This window comes from Pygoscelis adeliae, unplaced genomic scaffold, assembly GCF_000699105.1.
Source record: "Pygoscelis adeliae isolate BGI_AS28 unplaced genomic scaffold, ASM69910v1 Scaffold75, whole genome shotgun sequence".
Classification (NCBI taxonomy): domain Eukaryota; kingdom Metazoa; phylum Chordata; class Aves; order Sphenisciformes; family Spheniscidae; genus Pygoscelis; species Pygoscelis adeliae.
The window spans coordinates 5,162,100-5,164,359 of NW_008824772.1; the positions used below are offsets into that span (position 1 = coordinate 5,162,100).

At 61.4% G+C, this 2,260-nt stretch overlaps 1 protein-coding gene across 1 annotated transcript in view; it reads right to left on the reverse strand.

The window, feature by feature from the left end:
• LOC103916757 (CMRF35-like molecule 6) overlaps positions 1–1,832 on the reverse strand; it is an 8,089-nt gene extending 6,257 nt beyond the window's left edge. Inside the window, exons 1-4 of the mRNA XM_009323808.1 lie at positions 1,799–1,832; positions 1,049–1,384; positions 502–592; positions 204–274 (exon numbers count right to left, since the gene is read on the reverse strand). Coding sequence (XP_009322083.1) covers positions 204–274; positions 502–592; positions 1,049–1,384; positions 1,799–1,832 — 532 coding nt within the window. The remainder of the gene's footprint in view (positions 1–203; positions 275–501; positions 593–1,048; positions 1,385–1,798) is intronic.
• Positions 1,833–2,260: the final 428 nt, after the last annotated feature.

Genomic DNA, 2,260 nt, shown 5'->3' on the forward strand with positions numbered 1-2,260 from the left:
CGTGACGGGGGGAGGCGCAGCCGGTGCCGAGCAGCTCCCGGTGTGGGGCGGCCGTGACGGGTGGTGCAGCACCGGCAGGGCAGGGGGCAAGGGGACAGGAGGGCGTCCCTGTGGCTCCGGGGTGGGGGGGCAGCCCGGTGCCACGGTGCTGCCGGCCACCTGGTCATGGCTCCTGCGCCGTCTCCTCACCCAGGCTGCCCCACATGCCAGGCCCAGTGCCACAGGCACCTTCACGCTGAGGAAGAGCAGCAGGTAGGTGACACCAAGCTGGGACCTGGGCAGGAGAAAAGAGATGATGCTAGAGCTTGAGTAGGGTCTGGGCAACGGGGATGGGGACTGGGGCACTTGCATGTCCACCAGCCACCTCGCTTGCCCCCAGGATGCTCCTTGGGGCTGCTGCAGCCAGGGAGATCCAGGGCTGGGGGATGCGTGCAGGGGAAAAGGTGTCTTAGGCTGGGGAATGCTGTTGGGGGCTTGTTCGGACCCCAGGCCCTGACTCACAGCACTGGAGGCTCCCCTCCACAGTCTGTGGAGCACAGGGGGTCGGTGGCCAATGGGCTCACATCGCTGCCCTCGGTTGTGGTTGAAACAGCTGCGAAGAAAACACAGAGAGTCAGAGCAAAGTGGAGACTCCCACACCCCGTCTTGCCCCCTGCACGGGGGGTCTCTGCCCCAAGACTTCAGCTGTGGAGGTGCAGGAGGTGCAAATGAGGGTCCCCAGCAATGCACTGGACACTGGGGTGGAGGAGGAAGGAAAAGGGGGGTTTAACTGGGAGGCACTGGAAACCCCAAAGGATGGGCTTGTAGAAGCAGAGACGCTGAATGGGAGCGAGGGAGAGGCTCTGCACGAAGCTCCGTACAGCCTCTTCTGTTCCTCATCCAAATTTGCACTGGGGCAACCTCCAGCCAGTGTCGGTGCCTGCAAGGAGCTTGTTCCTGCTTTGACAACCCCTGTGTTCCCCTGGCTGAAGAGGCCCTGTCCCCAGCGCTGTGACCCATGTGACAGGCTCCATTGCAGATCCTTGCTTTGCTCCTAGCCCGGCTTTACCTGTGGAGACCATCACCTCGGTGTTGTGCCACAGGTTGAACCACAGGCTCCTCCTCAGCCCGCAGGAGTACCAGTCTGCGTCTCCCAGCATGACACCGTCCAGCATCACCGTGAATGAGCGTGCTGCATGGTTGTCCCCGATGGACACCCTGCCTTGCGTCACCATCACCTCCGAGCCGTCGGTTTGGACAATGTAGGTGAAGCAAAACCAGAGGAAGCCCAGGCGGCACCAGTACTTGGGGTGGAACTCGTAGCCCGGCTCATAGCTGCAGGACACAGCCAGCGAGCCGCCCTGCTCGGCCATCACTTGCGTGGGGCCTGTCACCGCCCAGCCACCTGCAGGGGACAGGGAGAGGTGTACCGGCATCGCCTCGGGGAACCGGGAGGGATCTGAGCCCGGGATGCTCAGGGGCACCCTGTCCCGAGGGAGGCTGTCTCGGTGTACCCGCCACGCCGGGGAGCGGTACTGAGATGAGATGTCCCCAGTCATTAAAAAAAGAGTCCCTGTCAAGCGTGCATGTTATTAAACGAGCAAAAAGCCTTATTACCAGGGTTCATATGACAGCAATACAAGCATATCTCAGAGATCACCCTCTGTAGCTGTGCACTGGCCACAAGAAAAGGACGGCATCAGCTGGGCTCTTGCTGTGACCGCGGTGGGCTTCCTGGGCTGGCTCAGTCCCAGCCTCCCTGCAGCTCTGCCAGAGCCTGTGGGGTGGGGACCGCCTGACCTGTGCTCCCGGGTCTCACCTGGGAAAAGGGTCCAAACCAGGAAAATCCTCATTTTCCAGCTTCTCGCTCCCGATGCAGATTTTTCCCCGTGGTTATTCACAAAGCACCCTGTGGGACGGAGCCAGGTTCACATGCACCCGGGCGTTTCAGGAGCTTCCCAAACCTCCTTCTCCCCTCGCTTCCTTGGGCAGTGTTTACCCGCAGACCCTAGTTGTCTTTTTTAAGGGCGGTTGCTTCCTCCCCTTCGCCCAGGCACCATGACTCACCCTGGGGGTGTCTCATGAGAGACACTTTCTGCTTTTGCTCTGAAACAGCCGCTTGTTCCCAGAAAAATGCCAAAATGCAGTGGGTTCTTGCACCGCAATGCCCATCCCAGCAGGGAACACAGCCCCTTCCCCATGCACAGAGCCCGAAGGTCTTCAGGGGGCTTTGCAGGGGGGCCAGGCCAGACCGGTGGTCCGGGGCCTGGGGTAGAGCGAA